Source organism: Ursus americanus, chromosome 21 (genome assembly GCF_024610735.1).
Source record: "Ursus americanus isolate L20-20 chromosome 21, mUrsAme1.1.p, whole genome shotgun sequence".
NCBI lineage: Eukaryota > Metazoa > Chordata > Mammalia > Carnivora > Ursidae > Ursus > Ursus americanus.
Window position 1 is genome coordinate 33,335,307 of NC_142147.1, and position 17,025 is coordinate 33,352,331.

At 42.6% G+C, this 17,025-nt stretch overlaps 1 protein-coding gene across 1 annotated transcript; it reads left to right on the top strand.

Annotated features, from left to right (window-relative positions):
* The first annotated feature begins 383 nt into the window (after positions 1 to 383).
* On the top strand, positions 384 to 15,248 carry ATMIN (ATM interactor). The gene is made up of 4 exons (XM_045796063.2): positions 384 to 748; positions 9,588 to 9,713; positions 10,496 to 10,695; positions 11,358 to 15,248. Exons 1-4 carry the CDS (start codon positions 419 to 421, stop codon positions 13,168 to 13,170), a joined length of 2,469 nt encoding a protein of 822 aa, XP_045652019.1. The 5' UTR covers positions 384 to 418; the 3' UTR covers positions 13,171 to 15,248.
* The last annotated feature ends 1,777 nt before the right edge of the window (positions 15,249 to 17,025 follow it).

Sequence of the window (17,025 nt, forward strand, 5' to 3'; positions counted from 1 at the left end):
AGTGTCTAGCACATGGTAAGCCCTCAATAAACAATGGATGTAATTAACATACCATTGCCTGTCCTGCCATTGAATATATGGGTTGTTTCTGATCTTTGGGGAAATAAAGTTCCTGAGCGTATTGCTTTTCCTTCTATCCAATTATTGCCCAAGGTTAATTTTTCTGGGAAGATGAAGAATGGATCAGTGGGACCAATACCTTCGACCTGTTCGCAAGAACCCCTGTGAAGTTTCGTAACCCTCCTGCCTCACTCAGCGGCGGCTTCCCGCAGACGCTCCCTCCATGGCCGGCAGGGGGCGCCGCTGCCGTCCGGGCCCCGCCGGATGCTAATGAACCTGCAGGCCCCGCCCCCTGCCGGAAGTGGCCGAGGCGGGAGGCGGGGCCTGCTCTTTCGGTCCTTCTGCCGTGTGGGGAGCCATGGCGGCCTCTGAGGCGGCGGCGGCGGGATCCGCGCCTCTGGCCTCGGGCGCCGCGACCGTCCCGACGGCCGCGAGGGGAGCCGCCGCCGCCGCCTCGGGCCCTTGGGGACCCCCCGGACGGCTGAGGGGCAGCCGGCCGCGGCCTGCGGCGGCGAGACAGCAGCCCGCGGGTCCGGAGCCTCCGGCCCGGGAGCTGATCCAGCCGTCGGTGAGCGAGCTGTCCCGAGCCGTGCGGACCAACATCCTGTGCACCGTGCGCGGCTGCGGCAAGATCCTGCCCAACAGCCCGGCGCTCAACATGCACCTGGTCAAGAGCCACCGGCTGCAGGTGAGCCCTCCTCGAAACGGCGCCTCCCCAGGCCTGGCGCTCGGAGGCTCGGGCGCGGGGCGGCGCAGCCCGCGGCCGGGATTGCGCGGTGTGTGTGCAGCCACGCCGGCCGGCGTCCAACCACAAAACGGGCCAAACCGGCCAGGGAGTCCCGGCGGGGCAGAATGGGAGCTAGCACGCAGGGACGCGCAGTAAGAAAACACTGTGTCATGCCCCTCTGCTGTCGGGCTCGGACGAGCCAGGACTGCTGGCCTCTGGCTTCGCGGCCCGGGCATTCGACACATGCACCTCGGTAGTTCCCAGCAACTTCGTGAGGCCCGTCTCATCCTCATCCTCATGCTACTGATGAGAAGCGGATTGCGCAGCCGGGCTAGAGCTGGGATTTAAACCTGGTCTCTGCTTCTAAAGCCCGAGTGCTTTCCACCACACCCACAATACCTCCTTGAGGCCTTTAGGTTCTGGTCGGTTTTTAAAAGGGAGGTGCAGATTTGCCTCGAAGCACCTTCAGTTACACGTTTTCACAGTATTGGTAGAATCGGGTTTGCTCAGGAATGAGACCTAAGGGAAATTTCTCCCCCAGGTCTACTTTTAAAAGGGAACCGCTATGTTAACATGACAATAGTGTGCACATCCCTGCCACCCTCTGTAAAATGGGGCGGTGATTTTTCACGTTTAGTGCACGTCTGTGGAAAACTCACGGAAAATCCAGATGTCCGGCCCCACCCGAGACCTGTTAAGTTACAATTTCCCAATCATTCCAATAGGAAGTTTCCTTCCACCACTTCTTACTCACTTCTCTCTGTGTCAACAGTGACATAATTCCCAAGCATGACACTCAAAGCAGTTTTGTGAACGTAGCTTTTGATGGTCTGGATTCAGGAATAAGTTTGAATTACCTATGGAGTTGCATGTTCTGTCTACCCTTCAGGTAAATCCTCCTTGGAGACTTCCTTAGAATCAGGTTTCTGATGAGAATTTAACTTACCAGGAGGTTAAAGGTTATAGTCTCTAGTTGCCCATGAGAGGCAGTCCCCATCTGGCACCAGCTGAGCAGATGCAACAACTTTGCCCTGTGAAGATTACAGAGCCCAGTAAGGAAATGTGCTGAGGAGGACCCTGCAGGTGGGGCTGCAATTTTCCTCAGACTAGATTCCTTTTCTTCAGTGACCGAAGAGCAGTAACTTCAATAGTCTGGGAACGGTCTTGGATCTTGTGTTTCCTCTATCATGCTAAATTTTAACGAAATCCTTCCTTTTTTTTATATTTTAACTTCAGTGAGTGAACTGTATGTTTGTAGGAATTCTACATCCCTTCATTCTCTCAGCTCATCTACAACAACCATCACCCACCTTTAGTATCATGTCCTCACTGAGAAACAGCCTGGACACTTTACATCTCTGAGCACAAGAGAAGCTGCCAGTCTGACCAGGACTGTATTGGCCCAAACATCACTCTAACAAGCACTTTGTAACAGTTTTATTGTCCTTTTCTCTGGAATTGCTATCTGGAGCATTCTCACTCTAGACACTTTGTGAAGCATCTGTTAAGCACAAAGATACCATTTACTTTTCAGGACTAGTGTGATAGCATATAATAGGTTTATTTCTAATTATGTTTTTGAAATATATTAAGTTTAGGAATATCTGAAGATACCCATACATAAACAAAATATACAAACACATGCAATATACGATGCACATATAAAATATAAAATATAATAGGCTTAAGAAGGAGGAGTATGGGGGCGCCTGGGTAGCGCAGTCCTTAAAGCGTCTGCCTTCGGCTCAGGGCGTGATCCTGGCGTTTCGGGATCGAGTCCCACATCGGGCTCCTCCACTGGGAGCCTGCTTCTTCCTCTCCCACTCCCCCTGCTGTGTTCCCTCTCTCTCTGGCTGTCTCTGTCAAATAAATAAATAAATAAATCTTTAAAAAAAAAAAAAAAAGAAGGAAGAGTATGTTCGAGGCAAATACAAATTTTGATAGTCAAATCTTTACCTGGATTTTTCAAAGCAGCAGTATCCTCCCTTGCTTAGAACCTGTGTGAAGTCATTCTCCCATTTCTGAGTCGGTTTTCAGATGTCTCTTGTCTGAAGACAGCACAGTGCACTCAAGATCCCTTTCTGAACTATGTTGAAGGGAAAAGTGGAGTCTCCTCATTTTCCTTCGTAGGTCATTAGGGAGACCTTTTTCAGGAGGAATTAAAGAAATCTCACCCAGAACCATCATTGTTTTTGTTTTTGTTTCTTGTTACAGAGGCTCACTTTTCCTGCCTTGTTCTGCTTTTCTAACCACAGCACCCAGCCACCCCTGACATCTGCTGTGTTGGAGGAAAGGGGTTCGTTTTCTTTTATGAGGGTAACCTATGTGACAAAATAGCTGTACCTGTATGGCGGTGCCCCAGTGTGGTGAATCTCTACTCTCTGCATCCTGAGGAGCAGGCTCTTGAGTTCAAACATTTCTCTTGATACTTGTTGTTTTCAAAGTATTAGAAGGGGGAAGGGAGGAGGAGGAGGCCTAGGGAAGAGAGCTAACTGGGAGCTCCCTGTGGTTTCGAAAGCCCTTTGGAGAGACTGCAGTACCAATCTCGTGCCTGCCTACTTTCTGCCCTGAAGGTGGTCTGAGTATAGCTGCTTGGCAGATTTGCATAATATTCAGTGGGAATTTTTCCTGCTGGTTCTCTTGGTTACAGCTACTTGCAAAGTTCTAGTTTCTTTCCTAGTTTTTATTTTTTCTAGGTTATGATAATATTTTATCCCCTTCCCCATTAGTTGCTGTATCGTCTTTATTTTATTCTAGACTTTCTTCACAAGGTACCCTGCCCCCAAACAACTATTCCCTTCTTAACATAACTAATTAATAAACCCTTCTGAAGGATGGTAGGTAAGAATGGGGATTGAATTGTAACGTGTAAGGACATGCTGCCTTTTGGTTTTATGCTAGTTCTTATGATATATGTCTATATTTCATCTCCTGTTAGGAAATTGGAAATACCCTATCTAGCCTTGCCTGCAGGGGGATCCCTGGGAAAATGAAAGCTGAAGATTAAGGGAAAGAAAGAGTAGGAGTAAATGGACATTTCTCAGTTAAAGATTCTTTTATTCCTTGTTTGAAAGCAGTGAAGGGGACAGGAGGGCCCTTAAAGAACCTCTTACCCAGCAGCATTTATATTTTAAAACCTGGCTTGAAGGATTTTATATTATGTTCAGTCCGGGGTTTGCTTTCAATGATTTGCAAGGAATTTTTTTTTTTAAGAAAAAAAACAAAGGAAAAGAAAGGTTCCAAGTCGTTATATAGGCCCTATTGTACAAAGACCTGCAATTTAAAATGTATAATAAGAAGACAAAGCAAACTGATTTTCTTCTTGTATGCTTTCTGTGAAGACAGTCAGGTGCTGGAGTGGTTATAATGCCTTTTTTTTCCTCCCAATTTTTGCCACTATTCTTAGAATCCTTTCCTTTTACCCTTTCTCCTTAAAATGTGTCCTCACTCCTTTTCTCTTCTGTATGTTTCCTTTTTTCCATCTTGTTTTTTTTTATTGTTTCCTCGCATAGATTTTTTTTCCAAATTCTTCTACTTAAAATGTTTAATAAACATTTTTGAAATGTTTGTTTTTTACTTTAAATTGTTTTGTATGTAACAGGTACCCAAACGCATACAAAAGATAAGGTACAAAAAGTCTGGTGAATTTTGTTTTTGAACATATACAGAGAATGCCAGAACAAAACATGACTTTCTTACCACAGTTCATGTGGTATTGTGCCATCCGCATTTCTTACCTCCCCTGTCCTCATCTCAGCCATCCTATCCTTTCACTTTATTGTCTCAGGACAGGAAGGCCCCGGAACTGTGATGGAGAGATGGTGATGGGGAGGGCTGAGGAGTTGGCCCTCAGAAAGCAGGAAAGTTAACACTCTCAGGTTGTTGCCATGCCTGTAATAAAGGCCACAAGGGGATTGTTGATGTCGGTTATGGCTGTCTTTAGTGTTTCATCCTGGTGCATGATAACAGTTTTGGCTTAGATGGCCACATGAACATGTTCAGTATAATGTTCCCAGTTTTTGTTGAGCATTTACTCTGTCCAAACATTCCCAAATGCAACAGAAGATACAAATACATTCCTCCCCTTGAAAAGGTTTGGGGGATTTTAAGTAGTTCCATTAGACAAAACAGGTAAATAACAAGAGAAAGCAATTCAAAGCTATATATAGTAAGGGACTTGAATGTCTCAAGCTAGAGAAATTTGGACTTGGGTAGATTTAGGGTGCCACTAAATATGTTTGAGTAGGTAATCACATCAGGGCTATACTTGAGAAAAATGAATTTGGCAAAGTGAATGAAAAACAGATTGAAGTTCTAGAAATGAGTTAAGAGGTTAATGATAAAAGTCCAAACAGAGTCAGGATGACTTGAACTAATGATGTAACAGTGAGAAAGGAAAGGTGAGGGAAGTGGTAGAAGACACGTAAAGAGAAGTGAATAATTGCCAAAACTCGGAAGCAAGCAAGATGTTCACCAGTAGGTGAATGGATAGATGAACTGGGGTATCTCCAGAGAATGGTATATTACTCAGCACTAAAAAGAAATGACTTATCAAGCCATGAAACGACATGGAGGAAATTTAGGTCAGGTGTATACTCAGTGAAAGAAGCCAATCTGAAAAGGGTACATACTGTATCATTCCAACTATATGACGTTCTGGAAAAGGCAAAAAAGATTAGTGGTTGCCAGTGTGGGTTTAAGGGAAAGAATGTTAGGAATAGGTGTAGCACAGAAGATTTTTAGGGCAGTGAAAATACTGTGTGATAGTGTAACAGTGGATATGTATCATTACATATTTGTCAAAAGCCATAGAATGTACAACAACAGTGACCTCTAATATAAATTGTGGACTTTTGGTGATAATGATGTGCCAGTGTAGGTTCATTGATTGTAACAAATGTACTAATTTGGTGGGGGATGATTGTTCCTAGTGGAACAGGCTGTTCATGTTTGGGGAAGGAAAGATCTATGAGAACTGTCTGTGCTTTCTACTCAATTTTGCTGTGAACCTAAAACATCTCTAAAAAAGCAAAGTTCCTTAACTTTTAAAAAGTGAAGTAAACAAGTATTTGAGAACATGATTGGGAATTTAAAAAGGAATAATAAAAAGCATGCTAGGGCGCCTGGGTGGCTCAGTCAGTTAAGTGTCTGCCTTTGGCTCAGGTCGTGATCCCAGGGTCCTGGGATCAAGTCCCGCATCTGGCTCCCTCCTACCTCTCTCTCTCTCAAATAAATAAATAAAAATCTTTAAAAATAAATGAAAATTTAAAAAAAAATAAAAGGCATGCTAAGCAGAGTTGAGAGTCTATTGGAAGTGAGCATGAATTTTGTAGTGACCTTGTAGGCAGTTTTGTGGAACGTTTGAACAGCCTGGAACATAGATAGAAAGGGGCCATCTCCCTGGTATATCACTAAAAGGAATTTTATAATTGTCCGGTGAATGAAAGATTTCTGAGTCTTCCGTAATAATCTCCCCACGTTTCATTTTCTCTTGCTGATAACACTAGATGGAAAAATATAAGTTAACTGAAAATATTTCATTTAAAAAAACAACAGTACTAGATGAGTTGGTGAATAAGAAGAGTTTGGTGATAAGAGACCACGTCAGTTGTCATGAAAGCTAGCAGCTGCCAGTGTTTTTACAGAAGAGCCTTTCAGTCCGACTTTCACAAGGACGGTATTTAATGTAAAGTACTGGTTTAGATTAGATTGTTGGCATTAAGTTGGTTGGCAAAAAGCAAAAGAAGAAACAAAACTCTCCACAGCAAATAACTCAGCAATAATAACTGAGTGATTATGTGATAAGCATTGTTCCAAACCCTATACATTATTGACTAAATCCCTGCAACAACCCTGAAGTAGGTCCTGTTTTGCCTCCTTTACAGCTAAGGAAACCAAGGCAGTTCATTTTCTTAAGGTCACAAGAAAGTGGCCAGGTAGAGAATTCAAGCTAGGGCAGTCCAGATTCCAGAACCCAGGGGTTTAACCACTATACGAGAGGTTCCAAAGCTAGACTGCACTTTGGGAACATCTGGGGAGATTTAAAAACCAAATACGGATCCCTCATCCCCACCCCAAACTAATGATACCAGAATACCTGGAGTTGGAACAAAGCAGAGATTTTTTTTAAGTGTCTCGTGATTTTTCATAGGCCCCGAGTTAAAAACCACTACCCTATGCTAGACTGCCTTTCAAAAAATGCTCTGCATTTAGCAGGCAATTGCTCTCTTCTTTAAGCATTAAAACAATACCAAGAGGTGTACAAAATAGTTACTGCCCTTAAGAAATTTAGTTGGCGAGGCAGAAACTCTAGAAAAAAAATGATAGTATTTAAAATAGCTTAAGTTTTATTATCTTGAATTCAAACAGGAAATAGATCTCTACATCTGGGTGGTGGTTAAGCAGAACAAGGGAGTGTTGTTTCATTGAGCATGTGATCTGGGCTCAGCTTTATGCTAATCCAATACAAGATAATCCTGAGAGTTAACTATTGTATCTGTCTCAGAAATGAGTAAACTGGCTCAGAGAGGTTAAGGTCACACCCCTACTTGGTGGTAGAAGTGGTTTATAGGTTTTTTAATGCCAAATGCTTTTTCCGCCATCACAGTCTGCCTGGAGAGAGCCAGGAGAATGTAGGACAATTTGGGCCTTCATAGAAGGTGCAGTTGAAAGTGGGAAGAATGAGAGGCTGGGAAAGGTAGTGTATGAACAGAGAACAGAAAAAGATATGGTTCTGGGGCGCCTGGGTAGCGCAGTGGTTAAGCGTCTGCCTTCGGCTCAGGGCGTGATCCCGGCGTTCGGGGATCGAGTCCCACATCGGGCTCCTCCGCTATGAGCTTGCTTCTTCCTCTCCCACTCCCCCTGCTTGTGTTCCCTCTCTCGCTGGCTGGCTGTCACATAAATAAATAAATAAAATCTTCAAAAAAAAAAGAAAAAGATATGGTTAGATACAAATAAGTTTTCAGAATGTCAAATTCGTTATAACATCAGAAGAGGAAGGAAAGTTATTTAAGAAACCATTTAAATAACCCAAATGAATATGACTATCTAGACAGTAATAGTGCAGTAGGATTGTAAAAGGATGGACCAGGGTGGAAGACATGGAGGACTAATTGAATTTTATATGGAAAGATAAATTACGTTGTTTAAAAACAAAACAGGAACAGCTTCTTTTCCCCTCTAAATAAGTGGACACAGACTCAACAAGATCAACATGTTCCTCCTGAGATCCACTGGGAAGGCAAAGGGAAGGAGTCTTAGCCACATGATTATTCATTTCTCATTTCTCCCTAGAGAAGGAAGTGGACATGTTCCAACAGTACTGAATCCTTTGTCATCAGAACACTAGATGACTGGAATACCCTGAGTGCTACAGCAGTAGCTAAGGCCTGAGTGAACGGGGATTTCTACTCCCTTCACTTTGACCTCAGTCTGTACTTTCTAATTGATTATATTCTTCTTTCCAGCTTATGTCTTGACTCAGGCAAAAGACCCAGGGCGCAAAGCATCCCATGATGCAGACCCACAACTATTCCCTCAAGGAACAGGGACTGCCTTTACACCAGCAAGACCCCGCATGGTTGACCCCAGGACAGTGACTGGCCTGACCTTTACTGCCTGTCTGCACGTACCCACCGACCTTTGTCCCACATTTTCCTTACGTAAAACCTGGAAGTATTTTCAGCACTTTGGAGACAGTCTTTGAGATGTTAGTCCACTGTCCTCCCAGTGCTGGTCTCACTGAAATAAATCCCTTTCTTGTTTCCCCGCCACTCATTTCACTGCCTTTGTGTCAATGGTGAGTGGCCAAATTTGGTCTGTTTTGGGACCCCTGGAGCCAGGTGCTCTTGTACTCTTGAGCCCTGGTTAAATGAGTACATGTCCTGTTGTTTCCAGTGACCTGTCGAAAGGTCCATCCCCAGCCCCAACCCCCGACACCACCACTACCTTCCTTTAGGGCCAGACAGGAATTACACTGGAGGTCACAGGTATCTCATACCTGCAGTATATGAGCTCATCGAGGGCACCAAGACAGAGCACTTCAAGCTAAATTAAGTCACCAGTTACTTTAAACTCCCAGCCAAAAACTTAATCACGTACTTAATAATAAAGGATAATTAGGATTATATGAGTTACTATATATAAGTGCTGACACAGTAATAAAAGCTATATAAGTATTGGTTACTATAATGATTATTAAATTTCAAACATAACATGGTGACTATATTCAAGCTGCTATATAAAAAGTTGTGTCGACTAGCTTCAGCTACTTTAGGGGTTTAAGGATCAGAGAAAGTCATGATGCTAGGAGGAAGGCCTAGACCATAGTGAAAGGAGGTTTTTTCCAGGGGCTCCCAATAATTAAGGGTGGGATGAAAGGGAAGGGAAGAATGAGGGTGGTACCAAGATCTTGAGCCTGAGAAACTGTGAATATACCACTTAGAAACAGAGAAAGCTGGCTTTAAGGACATTTCAAGTTTAGAAGGAGGAGTTTTAAAGGAATGGATAGAAGATTTTTAAACAACATGGGGGGTTTTTTTTGTTGTTTTGAAAAATTTCTAGAGATTTATTGAACTACAGTTTATCCACCATAACATTTACCCATTTTAAGTGAATAATTTAATTATTTAGTAGATTCACATAGTTTTAACACCAGCACCACAATCTAATTTTAGAATGTTTTTATCTCCCTTAAAAGATCCCTTGTGCCCATCTTTAATCATTCCCTGTTTCTGGTCCCAGGCAGTTCCATTGTTGTTGTTCTTTTAATAATTATTTAAAGCAATTTTTTCTTTTGCAGGATGGCATAGTAAATCCAACAATAAGAAAAGATTTGAAAACTGTACCGAAATTCTACTGTTGTCCAATTGAAGGATGCCCTAGAGGCCCTGACAGACCATTTTCTCAATTTTCTCTTGTAAAACAGGTATCTTATTTGTCTTAAGTATACTTCTCTGAGGATGAAATGCAGGTGATACAAACCTAACATGCATTCTAATCACTTACCAAACATACCTGGAGAACTCTCAAAGAAAGCTGCTTGTGAGAATAGCCACCCAGGAGTCTCCCTGTTGGGGAAAACGTGAGCGGGGTGTAACGAGAGTGAAGGAGCCCTGGCCTGTTCTGGAGAAGATATCCAGAAGTGGGTTTGGAGAGAAAGACAAGAAGATCCATTCAGCAGCAAATGAGAAATGTGTGCTCCGTATCTCTTGTGTGAATCTGTGTGCCTCCAAGGTCAGAGGAGCAAAGCACAAAGGAAAAGTTACCCTAAGGAAGGATGCAGCTGCAGAAGTCAGGAAGAGTTCCAGAAGCAGCTGCCTTAGGAGGAGGGAGGAGTCCAGTGAGTGGGGAAAGAGGTGATGTAGGACTGGCAGAGAGTGGCAGCTGAAATACTTCCCCGAGGGTTGGCTGCAGGGGTCCTGAGAAAAGTATGGTGGATTTTTTCCTGCCTGCAGCACTAATTTGTAAAACCTAAATGGCAGGTACTATGAATTGCTTCCAAAACAGGGTCCTCACTTTTCACAAAGCAGCAGTGACAGGGAGAAGGGGCGTGTGATAAACTGCAGTTTGCCTGCTTTTCCGTTCTTTCGATTTAGACTGCTCTAGTTTGTCAAGCAAACTCGTTGTTAATGCGGGTACGTGGATGGTTTTTGAAATGTTTTGAGCAGATGCAGTTTTCCACTTTCGTCCCTTCTGTGTTCTTCCTAGCACTTTATGAAAATGCATGCTGAAAAGAAGCATAAGTGCAGTAAGTGCAACAATTCCTACGGCACGGAGTGGGACTTGAAAAGGCACGCAGAGGACTGTGGCAAGACCTTCCAGTGCACGTGTGGCTGTCCCTACGCCAGTAGAACTGCTTTACAGTCCCACATCTACCGCACTGGCCACGAGATCCCAGCAGAGCACAGGTAAAGGGGAAGAAATGATGGCCCAGGAGTCAGTTGCTGTGGGAAGAATTTCAAATGAAACTTCCGAAAAGCCGTTAGTGCAGAGAGAGAAAGGAGGAATAACAGAGAAAAAACAAGACGTGGAAGAGGGAAACATTTGGAAAAGCGAGCAGTGCTGGCAAAGGATCCACATCTGTCTCACCCAGTTGTCCTTTCTTACTTCCTCCCAATTGAAAATCCCAACTTCCAGCATTTTCCAGCCGAGAGATGTTAGATTCTGAAGAGTTAAGTTTTACCATGAAATTGTACCTCATCTTAAAGGTCAAATTTATATTTGGAGTAATAGCTTCCTACTTTAGGAACGATAAAAGTTGCATTATATAATCTGTTAGCTTCCTTGTGCTTACAGAGTGAAGCTGAGTTCTAGGGTACTTAGCAGTATGGCACCAAAAAAGATCTGCTTCCTCTTTCCCTACGTGCATGTTCCTGTACTTCTGCCCACCACATAGTAGGCCCAGTTCTCAGAGAGGCACAAAAGGATGGATCTCGCCTCACCTGGAGGAGTCTGACCTCTGCTCTGGGTGTGGGGAACAGCATTCATAAGTAGTTGAAGAGACCACACCAGAGTTGAAGAAAGCTGCAGCCTAAACTGTTTTTCTCTTTTACTCTGTCCTTGGTTTCAGGGATCCACCTAGTAAGAAAAGGAAAATGGAGAGCTGCCTACACAGCCAGAAGTTGTCCTGTAAGACCACTGAGTCCTTGAGCACCCAACCAGCTCCAAGACCAGACGCTCAAGAACTGGAAACTTCCGATATAAAGCTGGTTGCTTCTTTTGAAGACTCTTGCAACTCTAATGCCGGAAAGCAGACTCTTACAACACCTCCAAGATATCCTCAGAAGTTGCTTTTACCCAAGCCCAAAGTGGCTCTGGTGAAACTTCCTGTTATGCAGTTTTCTCCCATGCCTGTCTTCGTGCCTACAGCCGACTCCTCGGCCCAGCCTGTGGTGTTGGGTGTCGATCATCAGGGTTCTGCCCTGGGCGCTGTACACATACTGCCCTTGTCAATCGGAACCCTGATCCTCGGCCTAGATTCAGAGGCTGGCTGTCTTAAGGAAAGTCTCCCTCTTTCAAAAATTGTAAGTCCTGTTGCTATGGAGCCAATTAGTACAGGTGTTCAAGTGAACTTGGGTAAGAGCCTGTCTAATCCTTTACAAGAACTAGGGAACACATGTCAGAAGAACAGCATTTCTTCAATCAATGTACAGACAGACCTGTCTTACACCACACAACACTTCATACCTTCCACACAGTGGGCTGGGCCTGATTCCTCCGTATCTTCTTGTTCTCAAACAGATTTGACGTTTGGTTCTCAAGTTTCCCTTCCCATTAGTGTTCATACACAAACGTTTTTGCCCAGTTCTAAGGTGACCTCATCCATAGCTGCTCAGACTGATGCTTTTATAGATGGCTGTTACCAGTCAGGTGGGATCTCCAGAGAAACCCAGACCAGTGGAATGCAAAGTCTGACAGATGACCGAGTACAGATGGACCAAGCTGTTATGGGTGGAGACATTTTTGAGAGCGTCCATTCATCCTACGGTGTTTCTACAGACAGTATTATAAGCAGCAGCTTAGTAGCAGAGACCGTCCCTCATGATCTGTTACCTCAGAACCACCCTAAGACTTTAAATCAAGATCTTGAGAAATCTGCACCAATTATAAACTTCAGTGCACAGCACAGTATGCTTCCTTCACAGAACATGACAGATAATCAGACCCAAACTATAGATTTATTAAGTGATTTAGAAAACATCTTGTCAAGTAATCTGCCCAGTCAGACACTGGACAATCGTAGTCTTTTGTCTGACACAAGTACTGGACCTGATCCCCAGCTCCCATCTGGCCCAACCCAGAATCCCGCAATTGATTTTGATATTGAAGAGTTCTTGTCCGCCTCAAATATCCAGACTCAAACTGAAGAGAGTGAGCTTAACACCATGACCACCGAGCCTGTCTTGGAATCGCTGGACATAGAGACCCAAACGGACTTCTTCCTTGCAGACACATCTGCTCAATCCTATACTTGTAGGGGAAATTCTAACTTCTTAGGCCTTGAAATGTTTGACACGCAGACACAGACAGACTTAAACTTCTTTTTAGACAGTAGCCCCCACCTGCCTCTGGGAAGTATTCTGAAACACTCCAGCTTTTCCATGAGTACTGATTCATCTGACACAGAGACCCAAACTGAAGGGATCTCCGCTGCTAAAAACATACCTGCTGTAGAAAGCAAAGTTGAGTTGAACAGTACAGAAACACAGACCATGCATTCTGGCTTCGAAACCCTGGGGAGCTTGTTCTTCACCAGCAACGAAACTCAAACAGCAATGGATGACTTTCTTCTGGCTGATTTGGCCTGGAACACGATGGAATCTCAGTTCAGCTCTGTAGAAACCCAGACGTGTGCGGAACTACACACGGTCTCCAACTTCTGAAAATGAAGTCCGAGCATGCGAAGGCATTTATACAGTTTCCTTCTGGGTTTGGAAAATGGAGAGTGGGACAACAGTGTTAACACTATTGAATGTAGTTACTGATGCATTTACTTCAATTCTTGAAGGGTCTTTGCCTTTTGTACTTGTAAACATGAAATTTGTGTATAAATGTGAGTGTATTATAAAGTGTAAGATGTTGATCTAAAAATACTGTTCCTGTGTTGCCTACATTTGCCCTTTCACAGTTAGTCTTCCCATCTTAAAAACACAAGTGTATTTCACACCTTTCAAACCCATCTAGCGATTAGCTGAAGCCAAGCTTACCAGGTACTAGGGTACAGACTTTTCAGATCTTCAAAACATTTCAGTGGGAATGTGTCTTGCTTAACTTAAGTTGCACCTAAAATATTTGACAGTGCCTGTTAGAAACTCCTGTTTCCTGATAGTCAATCTAAAGAAATCGGATGCCACACATCATATATAAGCGCCAGCGCTTGGATGGCGTGGGACGCATGCTGCCTGCAGCCTCATCTGCTTTGACATCTCACTTTTTTCTGACTTGAAGACAAAGGAGAACTACAGCTGTCTTTAGCTTTGGAGACCATCTTCATGTAGTCAATGCCATTCTTCCTCTACATGAACTGTTACCGATACCAACCCAGGTCTACAGTACTTTCCTCACAAGACGTGTTGCTGTAAAATTCCTGCTTCAAGAAGTAGCGGCAAGCACTTAGTGTAAATAGTGATCCTTCTAATCTAAGTAACCGTACGTCATCCCAGCCGTGGAAACTCGTACTGGAGTGTGCCCTGGGAACATCCCTCCTGCTCTCCCCAGTAGGCGAGGGTGGTGCTCCACAGCTGCTTCTCAAAGTGTACCCATAGGCTGGATCTGAGTTTTGTCTCTCTAAATGTTAAAAGTAAGGGAAAGAGAAAAGGACATCCCCCCTGCTAAATTTCAGTGCAAGTTGATAGGGCAAGGGTGCAATCAACAATTATTCTAAAGTGAATCTGCTCGTCCGCTTCTCATCTTTTCCTTGAATAAGGAAAGACATTGGCCTAGCAGGGATGTTTTTGTGCCTTGAGGATAGCAAGTATAGAACAGATCCACCTAAGATAAGGTATTCTGCATTTTGTTGCTTTGTTCAGTCTTCAAAGAACAGGCAGTGAACACCACTTCAGTAATAAGAACATCCATATTTTTAGATGGGAACTTGGGCATATATGCTTTGGAGGTTTACTGTGTTCAGGATTGTTGCCCAACTTTCAGTAAAGGAAAAATCAGTGCAGCCTGTACGTTTTCTAAGTTTATTAAGAAAAAGTTTTGTGGCACATGCTTATGCTGCCGAAGGCTAAATCCTCAAAATAAAACCTAAGGAATGGACTAATAACCCCAAGTAAATAGGTGATGTTACTACTAATTCCTATCCCATAGAAGAATAGTTGGTAGTGAATAAATAACACATCCTGGAGAGATGAACCCAACCTGGTAGATAAGAGTTTGCTTTGGTCACAGTGGCATATGACTGGGTTTCAAAACAAACATAAAGCCTTAACTTAGAATTTCATTGTTTTAGAATCGTCACTGCCTTAATGTTCAAACATTGATTTAAGTTCTCCCAGTAAAGGAGAAATGCATGTTTGTTTATGGCTTTTTTGTAAATATAAATGCAGTGATCTTTGGCTTTAAAAATTTTGTTTCTGTGAAAATGTTTGTTAATCCAGCCAATAGAGTTATTTACAGAACGATTGAGCATGTCTTAGTTCTTTATGTACAAGAACTGTTTTCCCTCCCAAAACCTTAGTTACCTGAATTGTCTTAAGATTATTCGTAAAAACTGAAATTCAGTGATTAAAGAGAAGTGAGAATTCTACCTTTTTTTGTGAGTTCTTTGACATAGTCATAATGTGACCTATTTTGTTGCCTTGACTTTTCACAAACCCATCATCTTCTGATAGTCACAGGATGGAATGTCTGTGCCTAGTTACTTTCATTACTGTTTTACCTCTGTTCATGAAAATACACTAATAATTTTCCTAGCAGAAGAAAATGAAAAGACACTCCATTACTAAACTTTCTATTTTGATGTGAAGTTTTTATTTGGTAAAAGCTATACACCTCATGGTTTTAAGTTTTTGAAGGATTTCAAAGGAAATTACTCCAATTCATGCATTTGCCAAAGGTGACCGTTTTATAACAGGGTCCCCTTTATCTTTGTCAATAATATAATTCTCTTACGAGCAAAAATAAGAGGGTTAGAATATGAGTAGTTCTTTCCTCAGTCACTAATTTGCGAAAAGCCCAATCAATGTGTTTCTGATTCCTTGGTACTTTTAAAGGGGAAATAAAAATATAAAATTTTTGTAGACTTAACCTGAAAGATGCTAAGACTTGAAGCTTCTTTTGATCGGAAGAAAATGTATCCTTGTCAGTCTAGTTGTGAAGTTGTTTTATTAGTAGTGGCAAGTTGACAGGGTGATCAAGTAATCCTTTATGGCCTCGGTTTTACGTTTACCTTAATTCCAGTCCAAACCTCACCAAAACCTGCCATCTAGTATTGACTCTAAGGAGTATTTACTCTGCTTTATTTCAAGCAGTGCTTCTCACTCGGGTCCCGGAAGGTTCTTAGAGGGAAGGAGAAACGTGTACCTTTGGGGATTTAGGGACGGAGGCTTTGAAGTCTCAAGTATTTATGCAGTTTTATTTTCCTGACATTTCACAATAGATGTGAATGTTCCCATCGGAAGTGCGTTCAAAGTGTCGCTGATCAGATTTGGCTCTGGGAAAGAGCATGTCGGTCTTCTGGTTTCATACTCCCAACGTCTAAAAGACTGTTAAATGACATGGATTTTCATCTAGTTTCTTCATCAAGATGTTGGCTAGTATAATGTTCTTACGCAAGAAGGTAGTCAAGTAAATACTCTTGTTTTGCAGTGTTTCAATCCAAAGGGTTCTCTCAGTGGTGTCAGCAGTATTGATGTGTTAGCTTACATTTCGGGAGAGGCAGGCTGAAGATGAAGGGGATGCCCAGGTTGCAGTGTTCTCAAACTAACAGATGTGGCACTACGTTTACTAACCTGTGGGTGGGGACGGAGCAAACGCCCAAACTCTGTGAATAAATTCAAGCATTGTCGATAACGCTTGAAGAGTACCAATATTCATTCCTTTCAACAAACTTAAGAAAAAAAAACCTCTAAATTTGATATTGCCTTACTAATAACAAAATATACACATTTGTAACTTTGTTCTAAGTCCACAAAGTCAAAATAGTGAAGGTTGACATAGCAGAAACTTATTGCCAAGGCCCTGCCACTGACTTTTGGTACATGACTGGCAAGAAAGTTAGTATTACAGGATAGAATGCTACAAAAAAGAAACAACAAAATAATTGTAAAAAGTGATACTCATTTTTAGTTTATCAGTGAAATGGTCAAATATTTGAGAAAATTCCTTTTTTTTTGAAAAAATATATCTCCAATGGTGACTTTGTTATTCTCAAAAGTGTATATGTCATTTCAATGTGAACAAAGTTTTTTTGTTTTTTGTTTTTTGTTTTTTTGTCATAAAGGCATGAGCTTCTTAGCATGGCGTGTGTCAGTGAGACCTTGTTCCTAGCGCGGCATCTTTTACTGCTTTTGCTTGGCAGCAGCTTTTTTACTCTTTGCTTTCTGGTGATCCATCACTTTTTCCATGTCCTTGTTTGGTTTGATGATTGCCTCTCAGACATGTTGCTGTTTAGGACTGAATTTGAACGTCATCCCCCTCCTACTTTATCTTCTCTTTCCTGTGCTATAACGAGAAATTTAATGACTTCAGAAAATGTAGAGTTTGTGCTGTAATAAAAACGTGGCAGAAGT